The sequence below is a fragment of the Panthera onca genome, chromosome C1 (genome assembly GCF_046562875.1).
Source record: "Panthera onca isolate mPanOnc1 chromosome C1, mPanOnc1 haplotype 2, whole genome shotgun sequence".
Taxonomy (NCBI): Eukaryota; Metazoa; Chordata; class Mammalia; order Carnivora; family Felidae; genus Panthera; species Panthera onca.
In genome coordinates, this window is record NC_138346.1 from 63,872,868 (window position 1) to 63,897,603 (window position 24,736).

At 38.1% G+C, this 24,736-nt stretch overlaps 1 protein-coding gene across 2 annotated transcripts; it reads right to left on the reverse strand.

Annotated features, from left to right (window-relative positions):
- Positions 1 to 1,425: 1,425 nt before the first annotated feature.
- G6PC2 (glucose-6-phosphatase catalytic subunit 2) lies at positions 1,426 to 7,976 on the reverse strand. 2 transcript variants are annotated; one of them, XM_060622244.1, is made up of 5 exons: positions 7,759 to 7,976; positions 7,096 to 7,205; positions 5,091 to 5,202; positions 2,724 to 2,839; positions 1,426 to 1,937 (listed from the first exon to the last, which is right to left on the reverse strand). In XM_060622244.1, exons 1-5 carry the CDS (start codon positions 7,974 to 7,976, stop codon positions 1,426 to 1,428), a joined length of 1,068 nt encoding a protein of 355 aa, XP_060478227.1. The 2 variants fall into 2 exon arrangements, with proteins under 2 accessions (XP_060478227.1, XP_060478228.1); XM_060622245.1 differs by lacking the exon at positions 2,724 to 2,839 and having other exon boundaries at positions 1,913 to 1,937.
- Positions 7,977 to 24,736: the final 16,760 nt, after the last annotated feature.

The window sequence follows — 24,736 nt, forward strand, 5'->3', positions numbered from 1 at the left end:
AAGCAACAGCATATACTCTATAAATACATTTACAGGAGGAAACAATAATTTCCTTTCGAGGAAAATCTTTGATTTTTCGAGTTTTTGTTACCCTCAACTAATGTTTTGCCAACTAGTACTTACTTGAACTGTTAAGTTTTCATAAATACTTATGGACAGTTTATTATATCATCTGAAATAATTCACGTATTTATATTTTTGAGTAGAGTTACATAAAACACTGTAGTGGACCACAGGCAATTGAGTTGTGTAGCAAAGTCTGACTCAAAATGTACCTGATTGGAATGACATACCTATGAATTTAAAGTCCAGAATTACTGGACACAATGAAAGGAAAAAGGGGGATAAAACTCTTATTGAGAAATTCTCAGTATAATATTAATATTCTTTCAATAATAATTCTCTAAAGTAAAGCTATAGATTTTTCATCACAGCTCAGGATACATAGAGATTAACCCGAATAGATAGATGCAATTAATAGTTTTCTTGGGTTGGAGCATGACCTTGAGGAAAGGACTTGATTTTCTTGGTTTTGAAAGACTGGTAAATAATGTTCTGAGCAGAGCATCTTCAGCATTTATTGACACTGGAAAGCACTACTGCAAAAAGAGACCAGGAGTTAAGCAGAGGTTCAAGTCTATACAGTAACCTGACCCCTTTCCCCTGGATATGCAGCCACATCTAGACCCATCGCTGGCCCCATCAACACCCTGTATGGTGTGAGTCAAACCGGTTGTGGCATTTTAATGGCATTTCTGGAAAAACAGCTGATTTACATGGCAATCATCACAGAAGCATTCACTCTTACAGATTTTTACTTCTTAAAAATGAAGAAACAAAACAGTGTAATGGAAATATATGTCAGAAGACTTGGGTTCTAATTCCTGTTCTGACAGTGGTGTGACAACAGCAAGTTTTTTCTCCTGAATGAATTTCCCTCTCCTTATCTGAAAACTGAAGGGATTGGATTTGAGGGGGCTCCCACTAAAATGCCCACAGGAACCATAAGCATCCTGACCTTCTTATAGTAATGACAACTGATACTGAGGCTCCTGTTGGGGTGCTAAAGACTGTGAGAAAATAGAGAATGCTGCTTCTTACTAGGGACAGTCAATAACAGTAGATTGTTTCCAGGAGGGAATGCAGGTCCTGAGGTGCCATATTGTCAGATTTTTCAAGAAAACACAGTTCAGATTTTTATACCAAATATTCTGGTTTTCAAATGTTGGCAACTAATTTAAATTGGGGTGGGGGGAGACCACTGTGAAGGCCAAACTAAACATAGGTATAGTGGGATGGGGCCAGTGGCTGCCATTTTGTGACCTCTGCTTGGAAGCCTCCAGTCTCTGCCTGCCCGTGGTTCTGCTGGAGGATGGAACAGGAGTGTCAGGCTGGGGCCACAGAGCACTAACTCCCTGTACAACTCTAATTAATCTTCTTTTCACCTGGTTTCATTAACATATGAATACAGTAGGGAATCAGAGCAACCACAGTCAGTGGGATGGATGCACTTTTACAGAAAGACAGCACATAAAATAAATGCTCTGCATGAGTGGGGATCTTGATGAAATGGTAGAGCTGCAGTGTGATCAACGAGACCACAGCACAAAGCAGCCGAAAGCTCAGCTTGTAGCCATTTTCCCCTCGGCAGCTCCTAAGGAACATCTCTGAGTTGATTGCAAAGCCCAAGCCAAAGAGCACCCCAAGGTTTCTCATGAGTCCGGCAAAAGGTGTGGTGTCAATGTGGATCCAGTCCGGGTTGGCACACCACTTCTTGGCTATGGGCACAGACCACAGCAGGTCAATGTCAAGCAGTCTGAGAAGCAGGTAAAAGCCCAGTGCAAACAGAAAGAGGAAGAGGTTGGTCTTCAGGTATGTGCTCAGACTGGCTGTTTGGATGCCTGGAGTATGCTCAAAGGCCTCTGCCACAAGCATGCCTGAGGATCAGAAAAAGACACTGAAGATGACCATGAGCCCTCAAGCCCCTCAGGAATCATCCCTCTCTGCATTAAAGAATTTACCACTGTCTTCATGATGAAAGTCTTTAGACGTCTAGGTTCTATCCATTTTCCAAAGCCCCTTTCTTAAATAAAAACACACACTTGCCCACATGGTCTTTTCAACCATCCCTGTTAGCCCAGGTGGATCACTCAGGAATCTGTGGCACTGGGAGACAAATACTACATAGGCAGAGCACTGATTTGGGTACTTGCAATTAATATTTCAATTGCCATAGCCAATTAACTACAGAGCCTTTAAAAGGTACGTGGGGGAAACTCAGTCATGGGGAGTGCCGCTTCAGGAATACAAAGCAGCTGCTAAATGAAGTCCATGGTCATGTAATAATCACTTCAGGTGTATCAAAGACAGTGGCATAGTGTGCAGGCTGGAGGGCCATTATGAAGTCCCCCGAACCAAGACACGAGCAGGCTGTCTGAGGTGAAGGCTTGGGAGTTAGACGTGGCCCTGGCCACACTTCAGAGAAGCCCCATCTCCCTGCAGGTTATGTGCTAATGCCATCGATTGAGACTGTGCCATTGTGTACATGAAGGATTTGAGAGGTGTGTTGAACTGCTTACGCTCCCAGGGTAGCATTTACTATCAGTGGCTTGACAGAATTACCTGAGACTGGGATACTACCTACCAGGGAGAATCTAACAACATAAAACAAATGACACTAAAGCTTTCCAAGGATACAACTAAAGGTAAGTGATCATATTTACCACCAATTACTCCAAGAATAGCTTGATGAGGAAAATGTGTTGCTATGAATACTCTGGAGATGCAGACACTGATTTGAATCAACCAAAAAAGACTCCAAAGAAATGACCAGGTCAGTCTACGATGGAAGAATAGATATAAGCGTAAAAAGTAGAGAAATTGTATCACTCATAAAATTAAGGGGGTGACACCAGATGATCTTTCTCAGAGGACTCTTCTAACTGTGATATAACATTATGATTCTAGAGACTTTTCTCTCCCCAAAATGTTTCCATGTGCTTTGTAAGATTTGAAAAGTTTTAACAGAGGTTCCTAAAATTTAGCAATGCATTAAACTTGACCAGTGCGATATCCTGAGATTTTAATAAATGCTCTAAAAGGAAGATAATTTGATACCCGGATAATTATTTTAAAGGAGTATGGTAAATTCAAGTTTGGGGGGAATTATTAATATCCAGGAAGACCTAGAAAGGATCCTATACATTTTTACTCTCTGTGGTATGTGCTTCACCTTTATCCTCTCAACATGTTTTTCTCTGAAGAAAATTCACTGGAGAGTCCACTGCCACTCTGATGAAAATCATACAAGCATTTCATCAGGGGCAAATTTTCATTTGGTTCAATTTCACAGACTCTCAAGAGTCCTGATTCCTTGTTTTTTCACATATAGAAAATAAGAGACAAGGGAATTGACCTAAACATTATATACTTTAGCTTAGAAGTAGCAATGTGCAATAAAGCTTACAAAAATATTGAAGTCCAAGCTCATCATTTTAATAAAGAATTAGCAATATTCAGTTATAGGAATCCTTGGGGTTTTGCTCCCAAATGTTTGTTCCGGATAATTGGACCAGACTGGTTATGGAAAAAACTAAATAGAAAGAAATGAGACTTTCCAAGAGGAGGTAAGCAGGAGTTATCCATAGGGAAGAAGAATAAACAGAAATTTGGTAATATTACGGTAAAGAATAGGCACTCAATAAATATTGATGGACAAAGGAAATGTTACAGTTATAAAAATCTAAAGAGAATCATAGAATTTTTTTTGAAAGAAAGGTTTTTTAAGGTTTGGAAATTTGAGGAAGAAATGAACTACAGAGAAAAGGTGAGGCTTGTTAAGATTCCTATTTTGAAAACTTGTCCATGGATAGAAAATGTTAATTTCTTTTCATTACAATGCTTTACTGTTGTTGTTTGCAGTTGGATAATAAACACCTTAAGGCATACAAGTTGCAGTCTCACTAAAAGAAACTTTGAAAATACCCAAATCTCTTTGGTGGTTTGTTTCTTTTATTGTCCAATACTACTTTAAAAGTGGAATGTGCAATAGATCTTGGAATTTTTTAATTTTATTTTTTTCATTTTTAAATGTTTATTTAATTTAAGAGAAACAGAGACAGCATGAGTGGAGGAGAGGCAGAGAGAGAGAGAGTGAGAGAGAGAGAGAGAGAGAGAGAGAGAGAATCCCAAGCAGGCTCCACACTGTCAGCACAGAGCCCGATGTGGGCTCGAACTCATGAAGCCATGAGTTCATGACCTGAGCTGAAATCAAGAGTCAGATGTTCAACCGACTGAGCCACCCAGGCACCCTGGAAATTTTTTATTTTAGAAGAACTTTAACATGATGGTATATGTTATAGTATTCTTAAGCAATTAACTGAAAAATCTTATCTCAGTAGCCTAATAATTTATGATTCAAGTGATGCCCAGGATTGTTTTAATGATAGTTAAAAGTATTTCAGGAGAGAAGAGAAGGAAACATCCCAATTCCTATTAGAATTATGAATAATCTTAAAGTTGTAGGCCTTTCTAAACATTATGATTCTATTAACATTAAATCTACTAACATTCAAATTTAAGTTTGCCTTTAGAATGTTTTTAATTAAACAGGTTGAATAGTCTTTTAAGCTAGAATATGTTATTGATGTCAAAAATGTTGGCTATTCAAAGAAGAAAACGTAATTTTTCTGAACTGATACATTCAAAGGTAATGATGATTCTCAAAACTTCTTGTTAATCTTAAAGCAAGGGAATGTGCATGCAAAAATACTTCCTTATATAATTTTAGATGGCTTATTTACGAGCTACTAAAGTGATAATGTATTATGGAAACCCAAAGGCACTTCCAGCAAGCCATTAGTCAATTAAACATTTCCAACCAATGTGGCAATAGCTCTGAGCCAAAGAGTAGATTACCTTAAAGCAAAATATTAACTTTCTATTCATTTTGCTATTTTGGCTATGATAGATAGGATAAGCACATTTCAACAACTAAAAATATGCCAAAGGAAATGTTTTAAAAAGCCTTTCTGTATTCAAGACTTTCTGTATTCACATTCCAGTGGTACAGACACTGGAGCAAAGCTGACCTGTGCAGAGTGGTAGACGACTTATCCATCCGACTGACAGTGTGGCTCAGGGCAGCTGTTACCATGACATACCAGACACATGATGAGCCCATTGCATGGCCAGATGGACTTCCTGCAACAACAAAGTGCTGATCCATTTGAAAGGTGGTTAATAGCGTATCAGTATTAGAAGTAGACCACAGAATAGCATATTAGCCATGAAAGTTACAAACAACTCAGGAAAAAAAAAAAAAAAAACCCACAGGCTATATGTAATGTTTAAGAATAGGTAGAAATAAAAGAAGTTGAGTCAAATTGAGCCTCAAAACACTATTTCAAGAATTTTTTTTTTCAGATTTTTCAAGTTCATCAAATTCTAGAAATCAAAATGTTCAAGGCTAATTAAGAACTTGAGCTGTTACACCCAAATCTGCCACATCCCTGCTTATTTTTCATGGCTAGTTGTTTTTAATTGTTGAGAAAATTAAAGTACTTGTGTTGGATCTGGAATCCATTTATTTTCTTTGGGCTGAAAACATCTGAAGGGTATCATTACTATGTTCTGGTTTACCAACTGACTTACAATTAACTGCTATAAACTAGCAGATACCTCAGTGCCTATCTTGTGTCTGGCCACTGCAAAAGGTGTCTTTGTCATCAAATGGACCAGGGAAGCTGTAAAGGGCATCAGTCGTGACACACGAAGCCTGGCAGCCTTTTTGCTCCCAGAATGTCTTTCCCATGCTGCTTGATTTTTTAAAAGATCACTTTGATGTTCACCATGAGTTTTTATCAAGTGGAGATTTATTCAGATTAAACACGCCTCTTTGAAAACCACTACATTAAAAAAGACAATCTATTTCTTATAGATCTAGTTCTTTCAAAGCTATATCTTATACCGGATTTTTCAGAGCCTTTTACACGCTTACATGAGCTGTAAATCTTTAGGGAGTGAATATAGAATGCACTATTCCTTTTTTTTTTTTTTTTTCCAGAAAATGTTTTGTGAGATAGAACACACACTGGGAAATTCTGGGATAAACCAAAGTAGCATTTCAATTGTCTCAAATGTTATCCATCCATCCGTCCGTCTGTCCATCCATCCATCTGTCCATCCAACGTTGGTTTCACAAAGAAAAAATATACATCATTTCTGTCCTGATGGAATGCATAGCCTATTGGAGGAGCCAAATTAATTACAGTACAGTGTGATAAATAATATAACAGATGGATGTGTACTTTTATGGGAGCAAGAAAGAAGATATTCAGAGAACTCATTAGGAACTTACACATTGACTATATTCAGCATGAGTTTCAGGATGTCAGATGGAAAGAATTTTATGCTATGTAACAAACTGTGGTAAGGTATGTCACACATTCTTATAAATTAAAACAACATGTAATTTTACCTTAATATATATTTTAAAAACCTTTTCAAAACTTAAACTCAATTTTCATAGTAAATATTTTACACTCATACAGAATCTTACTTATAAAAGGAAGTGGCCCAAGAAGTCTATTTATATTCTATATATACAAGAGAAAAAAAGAAATTTGAAAGAAAAAAGTCTATGATTAGAAATAATCTCTACTGGCAGTAGTAAAACCAGGAAGTCCTTACCTCATTCATGAGATTCTCAAAAGATCCATAATAACTTTGAAAGTTGCTCAGCAACAGACAAGTCAACATTTCTAGAATTTTAATATAGTTCTTTGGCAATTTCTTCTAGCTAACTTTTTTGTTTGTTTTAGAACCAAACCATTACATTCTTCCCAGAAATAAATGCCAAATATAAAATCATTTAGAAAGTAGTCTCCCAACTTACCCTTTTACAAATAACAAAATGATTGTTCACAAAGCTTTCCTTTTCATTAGCAATTGTTATGCTTATGGACTTTTAGTATCCTTACTAATGACATTTTCTTTAATACCTATATAATATCATATAGTTATTAGATAATAATCATACATAATGACTCTCTGTTGGAATATCTTTAGTAACTCGAGGCTGCTATAATTGCTTACCTGGACCTGTTTCACATGTAGTGGGGAACTGTTCGAGGCATGAACTTGAATGATTTGGGTAAATCTGAGTTTCTTGGACCCACCAGTAAGGCCGATGACCGAACAATATCCTGTATTTAAAGAAATACAAATATGCATACATATTTAAACACACAACTATTGCTTAACCGGAGATTAGTTATTCTCTCCTATAAAAATTACTCAAGCAGAGGGTTGATGGGGAAAGTTCATGATTAAGAGACTGGGTTCTGGTCTGTCTCTTATTACAGAGGATGACAGTCATTTGGAGCTTTGGCATCCTAGTTTCCAGTAAAAACGGGGACTTTTTTCCTTGTAAGAAAACTTCTGTGGGTGCTTTGGATTCTTAGACTGGGTGGTCCCTGGAATTATCAATCTGTTCATTATGGTGCTGTTCATTTAACTAACCTCTTGTTTAATCACAACATATGTGTTACAGGGTTTGGAATTTACTTTTAAGTCCGATCAAGTATACGTTTCTATGCTTTTTGTAAGTTCTATTTATGAATAAGTGTTTCAAGTCAATTGGCATGTTTGAAAGATTTTCTAAGTAGAAACTACACACATCTGAAATGTGATCATTAAGCCAAAGCTACAAATTTAAGAATAAGATTTACAAAAAATGAAAGAAAACAGAAGGCTTACCATTTAAAAATAAGATTGAACCAATCCCCAATGACTGCTACCCATATCATCTTGGTTCCAACTGTCTGATTAAGTTGAAACCAAAGTGGAAAATAAATAGAAAAGATATTCCGGGGATCACCAACATTGGACATAAAATTTAGAAAATTGTAGTAAGCTCGGTAGTCCTTCTGCAAATGCTGAATAACGAGCACTCCATTCCTATGAAGGAAATCCATCTTGAAAGAGAGGCAATTCTAAACATAGAGCAATCGGAGGTGAAGTGCTCTGAGTCCCACCGTTTTTATACACTACCCATGTGGCGTATCTGGCCATTACTGTAACATGTGATGCTGGCCATCTGTGAGAGGGTACATCAGTCCTCCTCTGCTGAAAAGCTCATGTGTTGATGATCTTAATTGGTGCCAAAGAGGTGAAGTACATGCTGATCTGTGGCAAGTCGAGGGGAAATTTGGGTGGAGACACAATGAATTTCTTATGCAATCTCCCTTTTGTGTACACAGTTGGATCATGTTTGCTTGAAATTTTTTGCACAGTTCATTTCCTTCAAGGGCAGAGACATTGGCAATTTCTATGCTTGGCTAGAAGACTACGCAAATAATTACTGCATGTCAAATAGCCCTTAGAGCCATGCATTTTAATATAAAATAGACTGTGGCTCTTTGACTATTTTATTGGGTCTTAGAGAAAAACGTATGGGTAAATATCTGGGCATGAAAAATTTATATGTTATGATAGGTTATTTTCTGATTGCAGACTTTTAACTAAAAATATTTTGATATTTCTCTTTTAGCAGAGAGAATGATATGGTATATAAGGAATAGAGAAGGAAATACATGAAATACATGAAATCTGCAAGGAAACGTATTGGCTTTTGACTATAAGGCAAGAAAGCAGACACAGAGGTCACCTGGGTAATAGAACTGTGTTAAGAATGAGTCATATTTTTATGGACAAGGGAATACAATTGAGTCAGGGAATCACTCCTGCGACAGAAAGATAAAAATCAACTTTAAAGGGCTTTTGACCAATCAGGAAAATGGTTTATTGAAAACAAAAGTGTTCAGCAGAAATATGAGGGAAGCACTCAAACACCCAAACAAACATGTAGATTGGGAATACACAGAAGGGCAGACAGCTCAGAAAGACCCAGAGGTTGAAGCGTTCCAGGGTCCCCAGAAAGCAATGAAGCGCCCCCACTCGGCGGCGGAGGGTGAAAGTAAGTCAAGTGTTTGTTCTTTTACCATTCAGATCCTTGTCTTCTCTCATCTCAGCCTCCTCACTAGGAACCATCTTCAAAGGATATCTCTTGGAGTCCTTGGATTTCTCTTGGGAGTCCTGCCCCATCATTCAACAGCGCCATTGTCATGGGGATCCAGCCTCCCTAGGTGCTCCCCCCACCCCCACCTCCCGCCCCCAGCCTCTGTTGCTGCCCTTGGAGGAAATGCTTTGACTGCCCATTAAAATCTTTCTGGATATTTTTGGAAAATGCCCTACCTTTGTCCTACCCCAGGCAAATTAACTTTCTGGTGATGGGACACAAGCACTGGTATTTCAAAAATACTTTCCAAATGATTCCAATGTACAGAGGGGGTTGAGAATCATTATTATAAAGAAATTTATATATTATCTATTCTCCTTTCAGCCTTAAGCACCCCCCCCCCGCCCCTTCAAAAGTCAACCTGAAAGAAGCTTTAATGACATTTAGTATATAAGTCATTGTATGTAACTGGATTTTTCTGTCAAATTCAATGTTTACATCGACTGATGTATCTTCCCAAGACTTCAGAGATTCTGTCTAGAATTAAAGAAAACCCTACTCTAATGAGAAATTATAAAGCTGGTGACAGTTTGCATACAAACTCGGCATTGTGGCCCAGAAGAGGTGAGGCAGTGGTGACGACTGAAGTGGCACTCCTACAGCAGGGCATGCTGATGGCCGCCTCCCTCACTGAGCTTTCTGTGATGAGCATCTGGAAGGAGGTTAAAATACAGCCTGGTATCTGTGGACAAGATCACTGGTTTGACTGGTGGTGAGTGGCAGCAGGTCGTTTTTCAGGAAGTGACTTTAAATGGTTACCAGGAAGTGGGTATCAATCTCTATCCACAGTGAGAAACTTAACTGATCTCCTTTATCATTCTTATCATTTCAGTAGGAGGAGAACTAGGAAGTCAGCCAACAGTGGCTCTCCCCACACTTTGCTCTTCCTCCAGGTGGCCCAGAATTACACCCTTGGTTCTCCAACTAGTGTGCTAAACTGATCTGAGCGATGTATGTGTTGGGATAAAATCAAATGTGTTGAAAACTTGGTTGTGCTTTAGAACACATTGGAGCATTGCATTTATCCTCTTCCAATTATTTACCTTTAAACATACACTATCTTATCTTCCAAATTAACTTCATAGCTGTCCAGTAATCCTTGGTTAGTAATGGGGAAATGTGCAAGCAACCAGGCTGAGGTCATTTCTTCAGTGTGGGAGCCCTGCGTAGAGACTAGATTTTATTTCCAGACCAGTGTTTCTTCTTAGTCTCGGCTGTGTCCAGGTTGTTCAAAGCCAACATTGGTGAGATTTTAAATGGCAACAAAACAAATAAAAACTTATGCTAGGACCAACTTGTTTCAAATGTTTTCAACCACCCAGACCTCCAATTGACCTGTGTCATCATTCTAACTATGAAGCTTTTCTGTGTAGTCCTGAGAGAAAATTGGTTGACACCCAAGAACATCTGGCCAGCTGCCAGAGTACTAGAAGTTCATAGATACAATCATCACTTTGAACTTGTCTTGGATGGCTTATCCTATCATTTGACAGCAGGGACACTGTTGTTATGGGAATTCAGTGTTATGGGAATTCACTTCCCAGTGTCTGACCTCTTCTCTGGGGGAAGTATCAAGATGGGCACCTCAGAGCTTGAAGCTGACTCTGACTCCTATCCTTTACTGATAGCCTTGCAACCCAACAGACATTTTCTTCTCTGGAGACAGACAAGTATAGAAATAAATTAAAGCCACTCAAATGAGAAAAAACAGAGGCTATTTATTCTGAGTTTGCTATAGCAAACTACCCATCACCTGCATTTGACAAAGATTCGGAAGTAGGCAGGGAATAGAAAAGCTTTGCTGTAGTGGAAACAAGGGAAGACCTCAGATGTGCTCTGATTAGAGGTTGTTGGCACAGGAAAGCTGGAGATGAGTGAACTAGAAGCAGCACGTTTTATGTGATTGGTTGGGGGAGCATATTCAGCTTTCTCTGGTTGGTCCTGAGTAGGAAGCTGGGGCAAAAAATGGGGAAGCTGACAGTCATTGACCAAATCCTGACCATTCTGGGCAGATTGCTTCAGAGGTTTTGGGTCAGAATTCTGTTGTCATGTTTGGCTTGGCCATTGTCCATTTGTATATTCAGTCTCTCACAAAACAAATTGAATAAGTATATGTAGTAGTTGATGTAGCATCCCACCAAGAAATAAGGAAATCCCTTGTCTATCCTGTAATTCTATAATTCTTATTACCCATTGAGTCAAAAAGAGAGCATAGACTTGCTTACCAAAGATAAATGAATTTATTCAAGTATGCACTACTCTGTGTGAGGCATTAGCCTTGACTAATCAGAGTCTATGCTTCTGGTTTTTTTGTTTTGCATATTCAGGTTCTATGATTTCCATAATATCTTTAATGAGCCGTGAGGAAGGACATTAGTTCTCTTTATTCTTTTTCTGAGAAGTGTTTAAGCTACATATTTCATCATATTCATTTTCTTTGGAAATGTCTTGTCCCTAAACCTAGGTGTGGATGATATCAAATACATTTTGTCTTATAATTAAAAATTCAGCTTCATGCTCATTCAATTCTTCAGAGTCTGTGAACTGCGATGAATTTAGCTGCACATTAGTTTTTCATCTTAGGTAGTTAATTTGGAAAGACTGGCTGTCTCCTGAGGACTATCTGGTTCTATAGGCTATGGTATAACTAACTGAAGTAAAAGCACCTTGATTTCTTTTGCCTTTTAACAGGATCTGCTAACTCTTTTTATTCCCCATTGTTCATCATTTTTAGTCTTTTCATATCTCAGCTTATATGTACTTCCTTAGAGATGCCACCTGTGACCAGCATCCTTGCCATTCCTTTGACAAAATTTTCTCTCAAACATTCTTTTCTTTTAGGGAATATTAGTCAGACTGGATGGTTTAAACAATGGAAATTTATTTTCTCACAATTCTTGAAAGTACAAGTCCAGGGTGTTGGCAAGAATAGCTTCTTCTGAAGTCTCTATCCTTGGCTTGTAGATGGCCATCTTCTTTCTGTATCTTCACATGGTCATCCTTCTGTAGGGATGTTCACCAGTCATACGTGGTTAGGTGCCACCCTAATATTAACTTAGTTACCTCTGTAATTTTTGTAAAATGTTTATTCATTTTTTGAGAGAGAGAGAGAGAGAGAGACAGAGCGCAAGCCAGGGAGGGGCAGAGAAAGAAGGAGGCACAGAACCTGAAGCAGGCTCCAGGCTCTGAGCTGTCATCACAGAGCCCTATGTGGGACTCCCAACTCACAAACCGAGAGATCCTGACCTGAGCCGCTTAAGCAACTGAGCCACCCAGGTGCCTCTTAGTTACTTCCTTAAAGACCCTATCTCCAAATAGGCACATTCTGAGATATTAGGGGCTGGGACTTCAACATATGAATTTTAGGGGATGAAATTTAGCCCATAACAGGGATTTAATCACAATTTGTAACTGTTTATTCTATTTGAGCTTCTGTGTTTAATCTCTCTTTCTTGATCCATAGTGCAAGCACCATCAAATAAGGGATCACATCCGCTGTGTGTGCGAGCCATTAGCATAGACCCCAGCCAGCACAAGCCCAGGCAGGGGCAGATCTCTCATGAAACTTGCACGGACTCATGAAATGGCAGGTTATTTCTGGGAGCTGCTGGGAGTTGTACAGCATACTAATAATTTTCTATTCTTTTTTATTAAAGAGAGGCCCCAATATTAGAAGAGATTTTCTTCTCACAAACCCTAGACCTGCTCCTGGTACTTTTGTAATTATTCAATAAATTTCTTTTGAATGAATGAATGAATGAATGAATGAATTGTTGAACAAAACTTGATGTGAGCTCTAACTTATTTGAAGAGGCTTTTAAAAAGTTTGTTATCCCAGCAGAACAGATCAACGAAACCAGAAGCTGGTTCTTTGAAAGAATTAACAAAATTGATACACCACTAGCCAGTTTGATCAAGAAGAAAAAGGAAAGGACCCAAATAAATAAAATCAAGAATGAAAAAGGAGAGATCACAATCAACACAGAAGAAATAAAAATAATAAGAGAATATTATGAGCAAGTACATGCCAATAAAATGGGCAATCTGGAGGAAATGGACAAATTTCTAGAAACATATGCACTACCAAAACTGAAACAGGAAGAAATAGAAAATTTGAACAGACCCATAACCAGTAAAGAAATAGAATTAGTAATCAAAAATCTGCCAAAAAAAAAAAAAAAAGAGTCCAGGGCACGATGGCTTTCCAGGGGAATTCTACCAAACATTTAAGGAAGTGTTAACACCTATTCTCTTGAAACTGTTCCAAAAAATAGAAATGGAAGGAAAACTTCCAAACTGTGTCTATGAAGCCAGCATTACCTTGATTCCAAAACCAGACAGAGACCCAACTAAAAAGGAGAACTATAGACCAATTTCCCTGATGAACATGGATGCAAAAATCCTCAACAAGATATTAGCCAACCAAATCCAATAATACATTAAAAAAATTATTCACCATGACCAAGTGGGGTTTATACCTGGGATGCAGGGCTGGTTCAATATCTGCAAAACAATTAACGTGATTCATCAAGTCAATAAAATAAAGGACAAGAACCATATGATCCTCTCAATAGATGCAGAGAAAGCATTTGACAAAATACAGCATCCTTTCTTGATAAAAACCCTCAAGAAAATAGGGATAGAAGGATCATACCTCAAGATCATAAAAGCCATATATGAACGACCCAATGCTAGTATCATCCTCAATGGGGAAAACCTGAAAGCTTTCCCCCTAAGGTCAGGAAAAAGACAGGGATGTCCTCTCTCGCCACTGTTATTCAACATAGTATTGGAAGTCTTAGCCTCTGCAATCAGACAACACAAAGAAATAAAAGGCATCCAAATTGGCCAGGAGGAGGTCAAACTTTCACTCTTCACAGATGACATAATACTCTATATGGAAAACCAAAAAGATTCCACCAAAAACTGCTAGAATTGATTCATGAATTCAGCAAAGTTGCAGGATATAAAATCAATGCACAGAAATTAGTTGCATTCCTATACACCGACAATGAAGCAACAGAAAGAGAATTCAAGGAATGGATCCCATTTACAGTTGCACCAAAAACCATAAAATACCTAGGAATAAATCTAACCAAAGAGGTGAAAAATCTATACACTGAAAACTACAGAAAGCTTATGAAAGAAATTGAAGAAGACACAAAAAAAATGGAGAACGATTCCATGCTCCTGGATAGGAAGAACAAATATTGTTAAAATGTTGATACTACCCAAAGCAATCTACATATTCAATGCAATCCCTATCAAAGTAACACCAGCATTCTTCACAGAGCTAAGACAAATCATCCTAAAATTTGTATGGAACCAGAAAAGACCCCAAATAGCCAAAGCAATCTTGAAAAAGAAAACCAAAGCAGGAGGCATCACAATCCCGAACTTCAAGCTATACTGCAAAGCTGTAATCATCAAGACAATGTAGTACTGACACAAGAACACTCAGATCAATGGAACAGAATAGAGAACCCAGAAATGGACCTACAAACGTATGGCCAACTAATCTTTGACAAAGCAGGAAAGAATACCCAATGGAATAAAGACAGTCTCTTCAGAAAGTGATGCTGGGAAAACTGGACAGCGACATGGGGAAGAATGAATGTGGACCACTTTCTTACATCATACACAAAAATAAACTCAAAATGATGAAAGACCTAAATGTAAGATAGGAAGCCATTAAAATCCTTGAGGAGAAAGCAGGCAAAAACCTCTTTGATCTTGCCCGCAGCAACTTCTTACTCAACACGTCTCCGGAGGCAAGGGAAACAAAAGCAAAAATGAACTACTGGGACCTCATCAAAATAAAAAGCTTCTGTACAGCGAAGGAAACAATCAGCAAAACTAAAAGGCAACTGACAGAATGGGAGAAGATATTTGCAAATGACATATCAGATAAAGGGTTAGTATCCAAAATCTATAAAGAACTTATCAAACTCAACACCCAAAAAACAAATAATCCAGTGAAGAAATGGGCAAAAGACATGAATAGACACTTCTCCAAGGAAGACATCCAGATGGCCAACCGACACATGAAAAACTGCTCAACATCACTCATTATCGGGGAAATACAAATCAAAACCACAATGAGATACCAACTTACACCTGTCAGAATGGCTAACATTAACAGCTCAGGCAACAACAGATGTTGACGAGGATGTGGAGAAAGAGGATCTCTTTTGCATTGATGGTGGGAATGCAAGCTGGTGCAGCCACTCTGGAAAACAGTTTGGAGGTTCCTCAAAAAACTAAAAATAGAACTGCCCTATGACCCAGCAATTGCACTACTAGGCATTTATCCATAGGATACAGGTGTGTGATTGGCTCCATATATAGCCAATATATGGAAAGAGCCCAAATGTCCATCGATGGATGAATGGACAAAGAAGTGGTATATATATACAATGGAGTATTACTCAGCAATCAAAAAGAATGAAATCTTGCCATTTGCAACTACGTGGATGGAACTGGAGGGTATTATGCTAATGAAATTAGTCAGTCAGAGAAAGACAAGAATCACATGACTTCACTCATATGAGGACTTTAAGAGACAAAACAGATGAACATAAGGGAAGGGAAACAAAAATAATGTAAAAACAGGGAGGAGGACAAAACAGAAGAGACTCATAAATATGGAGAACAAACTGAGGGTTACTGGAGGGGTTGTAGGAGGGAGGATGGGCTAAATGAGTAAGGGGTATTAAGGAATCTACTCCTGAAATCATTGTTTCACTATATGCTAACTAATTTGGATGTAAATTTTTAAAAATAAAAAAGAAAACTAAAAAAAAATAAAAAGTTTGTTATTCAGTTAGTCTAAACTCAAATGCATTTTCTTATGCAAAGATATTATAAACTGACTTGGTCAAGAACACTTCCTTAGGGGCTTCTGGGTGGCTCAGTCAGTTAAACATCCAACTTCAGCTCAAGTCATGATCTCACTGTTTGTGGGTTCGTGATCTGCATTGGGCTCTGTGCTGACAGCTCGGAGCCTGGAGCCTGCTTCAGATTCTGTTTCCCTCTCTCTCTGCCCCTCCCCCACTCATGTTCTATCTCTTCCCGCCCCCTCTCTCTTAAACACAAATAAACATTAACAAAAAAAATCTTTTTTAATGTTTACTTGTGTTTAAGAGAGAGACAGAGTGAGAGTGGGGGAGGGGCATAGAGAGACAGGGAAACACAGAATCTGAAGCAGGCTCCAGGGTCCGAGCTGTTGGCCCAGAGCACAATGCGGGGCTCAAACCACAAACCGTGAGATCATGATCTAAGCTGAAGTTGGATGCTTAATCAACTGAGCCACCCAGGCATCCCCTAAAAAAATTTTTTTTTAAAAAATAACACTTCTTTAGGATGGAGAAAATTATGTATATGTTTACATATATATCTATATCTATATTTATATCTATCTATCTATCTATATATATATATATATACATGTTTAAGAAAAAAAGTAATATATGTACACATCTGTTTACATTTAAAGATAATAGAAGAATAAACAATTTAAAAAGTTAAGGTTATCTATAAAAGAAAGAAGGGGAGAGAGTGGAGAGAATGGGAAAAGCTCGACTTCTTTCTTCAAACATTCTTTTCTTTTAGGGAATGATATTAGTCTGCTAGGACTGACATACAAAGCACCAGACTGGGTGGTTTAAACAATGGAAATTTATTTTCTCACAATTCTTGAAAGTACAAGTCTAGGGTGTTGGCAGGAATAGCTTCTTCTGCAGTCTCTATCCTTGGCTTGTAGACGGCCATCTTCTTTCTGCGTCTTCACATGGTCATCCTTCTGCAGGGACTTATTTTCTAGATTTGACTTTGAAACTATGTAAATATTTTATGTAATTATAAAACTAAATTAAATCTAATAAGCAGTTAATATAAAAATTTAGAAATGAAACAAACGATAGAAATAAAAACAATGTTTACTGGACCCATCATACTTGTGAACTATTCACTTCTAGCTCTACCGCACTTATACATATTTTATGATTTTTGTTCTTTTTGGGAAACCTCTTTCTAAGCATTTCCTGGGTCCTCCTCAGTTTGCCAACTGCCCCCACATTTGCCATGGCTTAGGGTAGGGATGTTCTCCGGTACTTATCCTATGCGGCTCATAGCAAGAGAGAAAGGTAGGAGTTGGTTCTTTTCTGGTTCTAATAATCTTCAGGTAGAGTTTTTCCCTTCAATAACAGAGCCTGCCTAGGGGCATCTGGGTGGCTCAGTAAGTTAAGCATCTGACTTTGGCTCAGGTCATGATCTTGTGTTCATGAGTTTGAGCTCAGAGCCTGGAGCTTGCTTTGGATTCTGTGTGTGTGGCTCTCTCTCTGCTCCTCCCCTGCTCTCTCTCTCTCTCTTTCTCTCAAAAATGAATTTTTTTTAAATAACAGAGACTGTCTCATACACTGAGTCATTCCAAAGTCAAGGTTGTTAGGATTAAGGTCTGTGCCAAATGATGGGACAAAGCCATGTCTCAGCTATGATCCAAAAAAGGGTAGATCTACCTCTACCCTTCTCCTTTTGAAGTTGTCTTTCTCAAAGTGTCGTCTGTGGACCACCTGCTTCCTGCCATCTGCATATAGATTCCCAGGCCCACTCCAGATTGTGGAATCAGACTCTTTAGAATTAAAGTCCAAAAATGTGCATTTTAGTAAGCTTCCTGTGTGGTTCTTATGCACATCAAGTTGTAGGAACTCCATCTTTTTTTTTTCTTTTTCCTTTTCTTTTTCTTTTTTTTTTTTTTTTCTTTTTTAGAGAGAGAGACATCATGACTGAGGAGAGGGGTCCGGGAGGCGGGTGGGGAGAGGAAGATAACCTTAAGCAGGATAATCTTAAACAGGCTCCATGCTCAGCATGGAACCCGACCCTGAGCTCTATCCCATGACCCTGGGATCATGACCTGAGCTGAAATCAAGAGTTGGACACGAGTGTCCTGAGCCACCCAGGTTCCCCATAGAAACTCCATCTTAATTCATCTCTGAATGAATGATGAATGATGATACAAGGTGTCATACCCCTTCTGTGTGTCCTGTGTATAGTTAACATTTCTTTTTTTTTAAATGTTTTTTAATTATTTGAGAGAGAGAAAGAGAGAGAGAGAGAATGAGCGGGCAAGGGGCAGAGAGAAGGAGACACAGAATCCAAAACAGGCTCCAGGCTCTGAGCTATCAGAACGCACAGAGCCTGACACAGGGCTCTAACTCATGATCTGTGAGATCATGACCTGAGCAGAAGTTGGATGTTTAACTGATTGAGCCACCCCGGCGCCCCTGTAGTTGAACATTTCTTATACTGCTTTCTCAACTTCTACCATAAGGCATTTTTTCTCAACGCCCTTATTTGGGGTCTATATTATTCCACTCTCTTCCCTATGGATGCAGATTTGGTATGTTTTTTCCCCTTCTTTTGGAATCTTCATCTCATTCTCTTTTGTTGTTGTTGCTTTTATTAGGGCCATGGTAAACACTCAAAAATATTAGCTATAATTAATATTAGTTATTCTTTTTTAAAAATCTTTTCTTTAAGTTTATTTCTTTATTTTGAGAGAGAGAGGGATTGAGAATCCCAAGCAGGTTTTTCCCGGTCAGTGCAGAGCCTGATGCGGGGCTCCATCTTGTGAATTGAGAGTTCATGACCCAAGCCAAGATCAAGAGTTAGATACTTAACCAATTGAGCCACTCAGGCACCCCTAACATTAGTTATTCTTATTTTTCCAAGTAGGTTGTAAAAGTGGAGTTGACCTCCAATTATGATATTTTTGATCAGAGTAGAAGTAGGACAAAGGGATAAAATTTCAGTCTTATACACAAATATTCTGTTACTTCTCATTTGTACTCTGGCATCTCTGCCTCTTCCTCCCACCCTCCCTTTTCTCTCTCCTTCCTTTCTCTCCCTTTCTCTCTATCCCTCTTTCTCACGCTAAATCTATGCACCCTCTTTCTCATGACAAATGCTTCCTGAGTTCAGTCTTTGAATTGGTCACAAACTTCAACCTTCCTCTGTACCTTGAAAGCAAAGACAACTTCAAGAGAGCAGAGCCAAATCTGAACCGTTCACCATTGCATCTTAGAATCAAACCAGATGTCCTCCACATAATGAGAGTCCTCAGAAAATTGCACAACTACCGTGCCCTTTGGGATCAAGATTTTTTCTTCCTGCTGTGGTAGCACTCTCCATTTAATACCTCCATGTTCTGTTCAAGAACCAGAACTCTGCTGTGTCAGTTAAAGCACTTTTGAGTGGAAGAAATCTTTAAGAGTGTGTGATTCGATTCCAATATTAGCTGAATCTCTTTGGCTACTAGGCCAAGGGTCTATGACTTGAATTTGACCTGTTTAGAAGTCATCAAACTTTCTGGAATCATATGCAAAATATTAGTGCATATACATGTTTCTCGGAAGAAGGCTACAGCTTTCACAACATTCTCGATGGAATCCCTGACCCAAAGGAGTTAAGTACAGCATCAGGTTCATTGTAATTCCATCTATTTTCCATGGCACCTATGCCCAGGATCCTCTCATTTCCTCAGTTTCTTCAGAGTCATCCTCAGTACTCCAGTCTCTCCAGCATGATTTCCTTGTCTGAATGTCTTCCTTCTTCTTAATGACTTTTTAAAAATCTTTTAATACTATAGCCAGTCTTGGGGCACCTGAGTGGCTCTGTCAGTTGATGGTCTGACTTCAGCTCAGGTCATGATCTCACGTTCATGAGTTCAAGCCCTGCATTGGACTTGCTGCTGTCAGTGTGGAGCCTGCTTCGATTCTCTGTCCCCCTTTCTTTTTGTCCCTCCCCCACTCAGTCTCTTTCTCAAATATAAATAAACCTTAAAAAAAATACTATAGCCAGTCTCAAAACCCTGTACTGTTACCTTCTTTTCAGTTAATTCCAAAAGTTGAATAATTCCAGTTCTTTTCAAAACTTCCTTATTCTAATTCATTTAGATTTTCCTGAGGCTTTGATTGGCAGCAAATCCTGTCTGTTTTACTTAGATTGCAACCTACAGGGCAGAGACTAGAATTTCTTTAATATGCTCTGCGTGCCAAATATAACCACAAGATACTTTCTTATTATAAGATGAACCATTCCTCTCTGAGTTATAGTGCTCATTGCAATTCAACATCATTCAGAGATATTTGACTTTAGCTTATGTTGCTGGTGCAATTGTACTAAACAAAACTGTATTTTGGAGGCATTGACCTTTATGTCTTTGTACATGGTCATTATCCTTTTACTACCAGCTTATGTGCCTGTTGTAAAATAACTTGTATTTGAAATCTCTCCAGTGTCACCTTGAAATGTAAAATGGACTTATTTCTGAGTGAGTTGAGACCCTAGTGACTTTCAGAAAATAATTATTTCCATTCTGGCTAGGATTCCAGGAATATTGGCATTCCGTAATGAACAATGATAAATAACCCAACTATAACTCTTCCAGGTACCTCCTCCACTAGTCTCAGTATGCCTTCTTCTCTAGAAATGACCATGAACTATTATATTCATAAACTTTTTCTTGGATCACCAAGGGACCCAAGAGGTGGCCCATTGGGTAGAACTATTCACTTTCTTCATAGTAGAGTTAAGATACTTTGCACCTGGGTTCTTATTTTATAGATGGCCTAAAGAATACCTGCTGTGTGTATTCTCAGACTTTACTGTGCATCAGGATCTTTCTCACTGTGTGGAATGTCTTTTGGGTGCTTAGAAAATGTACACTTTCTTTCTTTTTTGTTTTAACGATTTTGAGGTATAATTGAACAACTTGAGGGATAACTTACATACCATAAAATTCACAATTGTAAATGTACAGTGCAATTATTTCTAGTAAATTTATGGAGTTGTGCAACCATCACAACTAGTTTTAGAACATCTCTGTCACTGCAGAATGTTCCCTGTGCCCGTGTGCAGTTAGTGTTTGCTTCCACCCCCATTCCCAAGCAAGAACTGAACAATCTCTATGGATTTGCCTTTTCTGGATATTTTATGCAAAGGGAGTTATATAATATGTAGTCTTTTGCCTCTGGCTTCTTTCACTTAATAATGTTTTTGAGTATTTTTTTTCATGAATAAATGCTTCTTAGTTTGCTGTAAGCCTTTGGTTAATTTCCAGGAAACTGAAATGGTTGTTTTTTATAATTGTGTACAGTTTTATACTTGCCTTTTTTGGGAGAGGATTTGGTGACTTCCTCACTCCACCATGCTGGAGGCCCTAGCTCTTCTTTTAATTAATTTTTTTTTTTAATTTAGGAAGGAAATAAAAGATTCCACATGGACTTGGCACTAAAGGTGACTCCACCTTGGATATACTTTGCTTTGATTATAACAACTATCAGAAGAAACATTTTCTTGAATCATCTTTTCCAATGATTCCTGACATAGGCTATACAGAGATCCAGAGAATTTAAAGTTTCTGTTCAAGAATCTTTTGAATGCAAGCATTTTCTATTGGCTGTTCTTAACCTGGAATCTACTCAAAGAGCTTTCCCCTCTTCTGAATTCATAGTAGCTTTTATCATTTTTAATTTTGTCAGTGAATGGATATTGAAAGTACACATTACTAGCATTTTGAGAGGTCACTATGAATGTATATGTCATAAAGAGATCCTTATATCCAGAAAAGTGGAAAACTTTTCATCTTAAGCATGGCATTGTTTACTATCATTTTAATCCTGAGCTCTGCCCCCAAGATGGAAAGTATCTACTCAGCAAAGGTATGTGCCATAGGGGACAATGACCTTTCTGCTGGTACCCCATCATCCTTCATCCACTAGAAAAAGAATTAAGTTTTCAGGGAAGAAAAAACGGAACTTTTAGTCAGTCTGACCAAGTCTCCTATAACCATGGACCAGAAACATCTCCAGACTGGGAATGTGTGCTTATTTCCTGCTCCCCACCCTACCTTGGTTACAGACCATATATCTCAGAGAATATAGTGCCCAGCTCATTGCATAGCACATAATAGACACCCCTAAAATCCTGGTTGGAACGAAAGGCAGGTACGTATGATGATAATGGTGATGGTGGTGTTGTACGGGGTTGTGATGGGGGAGCTTCTCTTATCCCCTTTTTAAAGCTGAGAAAGTGGTGCTGAGCAGAAAGAATAGCTGGTTGCTTCGCTAGTTGTTTCTAGGTATGACTGGAGGAGTAAAGAGAAACCCATTCCCCTTGTCTTCTAGAGAGGAGCATTTTGACAAACGACACAGAAGTTTCTCCCTCACTTCTTGGTTGGGGATGAGCCTTGAGAAAGAATAAAAGACAATGGACCCTCGGGGGCTCCCTAAAGACTGTATATCAGTGAGGTAATCACTTGCCCCAGTCCAAGATCCAAAGAGAGTTAGAACCTTCACTCAACAGCCTAATAAGGACCAGTGTAAAAACCCAGTAAGTAATTCATCGAGCTGGTGATCCAGTCAGCACCCCTCCATGAATCTTAGTAAGTAATGTATTCACTAATCTGGACCAGTGAAAACCTGAGAAATGAGGACCATTATTCATTCAGGTGAAATTATGAGATTCCCAATAGGTACAATTTTACTTTAAGATAAATATTACCAGAAATCAGAAGTCCTTGGACAAATATTTCTGAAATGAAAGAAGATATTACAGCAAACTATATGTCTAAGCTTATTAATAACAGTCCATAGGCTGGAAGCTGACTTACATTGTGATGTGTTAAGCGTTAGTAATAACCTGCCCTGGTTCTGTTGGTCTGAATTTAGCTTTTAGGATAGAATGCTCAATATCAGGTACTCCTGGGAAAGTTATTTACACATTTATTTTATCGTTGGTGTTTGGATCCTTTAATGATAATGAAAAAAATAGCAATAGAAACATTTTGGCCTATAATCGAGGGCTTTATCTTCACAAATATGTCATGGTCAGAGATAAAAATAATAATTTTAACTCCGTAATACAAGTCATATTTATTTTCCATTCTTTAAAGTGCATATCCTCTATGTTCTTTTCATATTGTTCTTTCCTCCTCGGCTTTACTAAGAAGGATGCAAATAGGAAGTCAATTTCATTTACTTGGAGGTCTTGACCAGTACAGGTTCCACACATCTTGCCCATCCTTTAGCAAATTCAAGTTGAATAGCTTGTGTCTCCTTCTAGTCCTCAAGGAACATAGCAGGTGACTCTAACAGAGTTCTAGTTACTTCCAGTTTGAAGTTCTGCGAGATAGTAATGTACTGTTATAGTAATCCCTCCAAATTAGAGAAGCTAGAAGAGTAGAAAAGAAGAGATTTTCTGTGAACAATAAGAATTTATTCTGAGGATCATCCGGATGTTTTTGTCCACTAATCATTGGAGTCAACTTAATAAGAGTAATCCACTAAAGTTCACCTTAGTTTAAAAGATATAGTTCTAGCCTTGCGTCAGTCATGAATATCTCAAAGCCTTGCTAATAAACTCTTTTTTTCCATTTTGCTCATGGATCGGTCATGCTCTGCCAGATTCTATTAAGAATGCATTAGAGAGTTGGTCCAAGTATTATTCCAAGCTGAGGAAATTATTTATTATCTTGAACTAGTAATGACCTAAAGAAATTACTGACACTGTTTTCAGATTATTGTTTGAAGTTTAGTATCCATTATGTGGAAACTAAATTTGTTGTATTTGTTATATTGGCAAATTATTAAATGGTCTTATTTTTAATGGTAAATAACAACACCTAACTAATTAATTCAACTTGGATTGGGTGGGAGGGATGTATTCTATACTTATTCAGACTTACCAGAATCCATGGTTTTTTTTTTTTTTAAATCAGAATTCAGTAAGTAGTGTGATCATCTTGTAATGGGAGTTATATGTATTACCTCAGCTAAAATGAGTATTCAATTGCAAGATCTCTATTTCTTTGCCAACTTAGATTTTGTTCTATTTAAAGCCTTATTTTTATGTGTTTTAATATGACAATCTATTGCATAGGAGGTAGGTAGGGTATGAAATCATAAAAACAGGAAACCATTTTGAGTACTTATGTTATAGGGACTTCTTTTAAGGCATTTGCATTTATTATCTCTTTTAGTCTTCACATTGGGTATATGAAGGAAGAAGGTATTATTATTACTATTACCCTCATTTTACAGATGAGGAAACTGAGGTCCAATAGGCAAGTAACTTGCCCGAGGACAAACTTAGTAAATGATGGAGCCTGGATTTCAAACTCAGGCACTCTTACTGCAGAGTTGGAGCAGTTAGCCACTATCGATTAACTAGAGAAGTAAAATGCCTATGGAACATTAACACTTAGATCTCCCAACAATATCCTCAGAAACTCAGCACTTTAAAATAGTAACTCCTGCCCCTGCCTCCCTGCAACACCCCTTCCCCAATACACCCAAACAACCATGAAGATATTTTCTATTCTACCAACAGCATCACCATTCTTACAAATATAGAAGTTAAAAACCTTGAATTACTTTTGGCTTCTCTGCTTCTTTTCATTTTTAAATGCAACACAGACTGTCAGAGAGGATAGGTACCAATGAACTCGCCCATGAGAAAAAGTTTTGTGTCATTGAGTTTTCACCTGGGCAAGGACTACCAGTACTAGGTACTGCGTTTTGTTTCTGTTTCACATGCTCGAAAATAAGAGAATCAAGAAATTTTGGAAATGTTCATATTATAAGTCAATACACACTAATG

What these genes read in the sequence shown, in the direction of transcription:
- G6PC2 (XM_060622244.1), bottom strand. Translation starts at nt 7,976, where the DNA reads ATGGATTTCCTTCATAGGAATGGAGTGCTCGTTATTCAGCATTTGCAG. An exon ending in TCGTCTACCACTCTGCACAG is followed by an intron (nt 2,840 to 5,090) that starts GTCAGCTTTGCT and finishes CTTCCATCGTAG; the next exon opens with ACTGACCTGGTCATTTCTTT. An exon ending in TATTCTTGGAGTAATTGGTG is followed by an intron (nt 1,938 to 2,723) that starts GTAAATATGATC and finishes TCTGATCCTCAG; the next exon opens with GCATGCTTGTGGCAGAGGCC.